Raw genomic sequence first — 1,021 nt, 5'->3', positions numbered from 1 at the left:
GCAAGGCACACCCACCTCTCCGCAGCGCCGGGAAGGACCCCCCATCACGATGGTGGGATGGGAGGACGGGGCAGCACTCACCATGCTGGATGTCCTTCCAGAGGACCCAGTACTTGGAGTTGTCCTCAAACATGACGAGGCAGCTCTGCTTGGAGCCACTCACCTGCGGGAGAGAGTAGGAAGAACCGCCAGCTGTCAGCTCCAATTCCCAGCGCTTTCCCATTTTCCCTGGTGACTGGCCCTGCCTCTTGGGGCTGCGGGAAGTCGGGTCTGGGGTCCCAGGGGCAGGACATCAACCTAAAATGCCCTGATGACCAAAGATGCTTTGCAACCCAGGCCAGCACCCCTTCAAGCCACGAGCCGACACAGGGAATGGCGCTAGCTACACTTTGGGTGCCCACCTTACCCTTTTGATCTTTCCGAGATAATAGAGCCCATCGGTCCAGCGGCACAGCACGTACTGCCCCTCCGTCAACTTGACCATGAGCTCTCGGCAGCTGTTGCCCCTCCGCGCTGAGGCGGCGGCTGGTGCTTGCTGGACACGGCCAGCGGCTGCGTAGACATCCCGGATAATGGGGTTGAGCTTGGCGGTCTCCATCAGCAGAGCCTGGAGGGGACGCACATGCTTGTCACCCTGCCCTCGCACCGTGACACACGGCACCCGTCGGCCGAGCACAGCATCCCGGAGGGTTTTTGCCCCGGAGCACCGAGCCCAGGGCTGGTTCAGCCCCACCAGTGGATGCTTGGGACCCACAAAATGAGCGTGGATGAGCCGGCTTCGTCCACGAGTAATTTACATGGAATCAGAGGGAGGAGCCGCAATCTTTGCTGCTCTTGAGCAAGAGTGCATTAACCCCCCCACTGCCTCAGCTCCCGCTGCACGGAGCCCCCCCACCGCGGGGCACGGGGACCCGCCACAGGCCTGAGCAGGCTCAGCCTCGGGAAGGGGCATCTGAGGGACAACAGCTTTCAATTTCATGTGACTCTTAATTCACAATTTCCTAGCACTTTCCCGAGCTCC

At 61.1% G+C, this 1,021-nt stretch overlaps 1 protein-coding gene across 1 annotated transcript; it reads right to left on the bottom strand.

The window, feature by feature from the left end:
- Positions 1-81: 81 nt before the first annotated feature.
- On the bottom strand, positions 82-607 carry LOC104625551 (PHD finger protein 19-like; the record flags this gene model as incomplete). The annotated part of the gene is made up of 2 exons (XM_010293206.1): positions 82-163; positions 407-607. Coding segments are annotated over 2 exons (283 nt in total), but the record flags the coding sequence as incomplete, so codon positions are not given.
- Between the last annotated feature and the right edge of the window lie 414 nt (positions 608-1,021).

The sequence above is a fragment of the Phaethon lepturus genome, unplaced genomic scaffold, assembly GCF_000687285.1.
Source record: "Phaethon lepturus isolate BGI_N335 unplaced genomic scaffold, ASM68728v1 scaffold29950, whole genome shotgun sequence".
NCBI classification, from domain to species: domain Eukaryota; kingdom Metazoa; phylum Chordata; class Aves; order Phaethontiformes; family Phaethontidae; genus Phaethon; species Phaethon lepturus.
The sequence above is the reverse complement of the archived record's forward strand: the minus strand, read 5'-3'. Positions and strand labels throughout refer to the sequence as shown.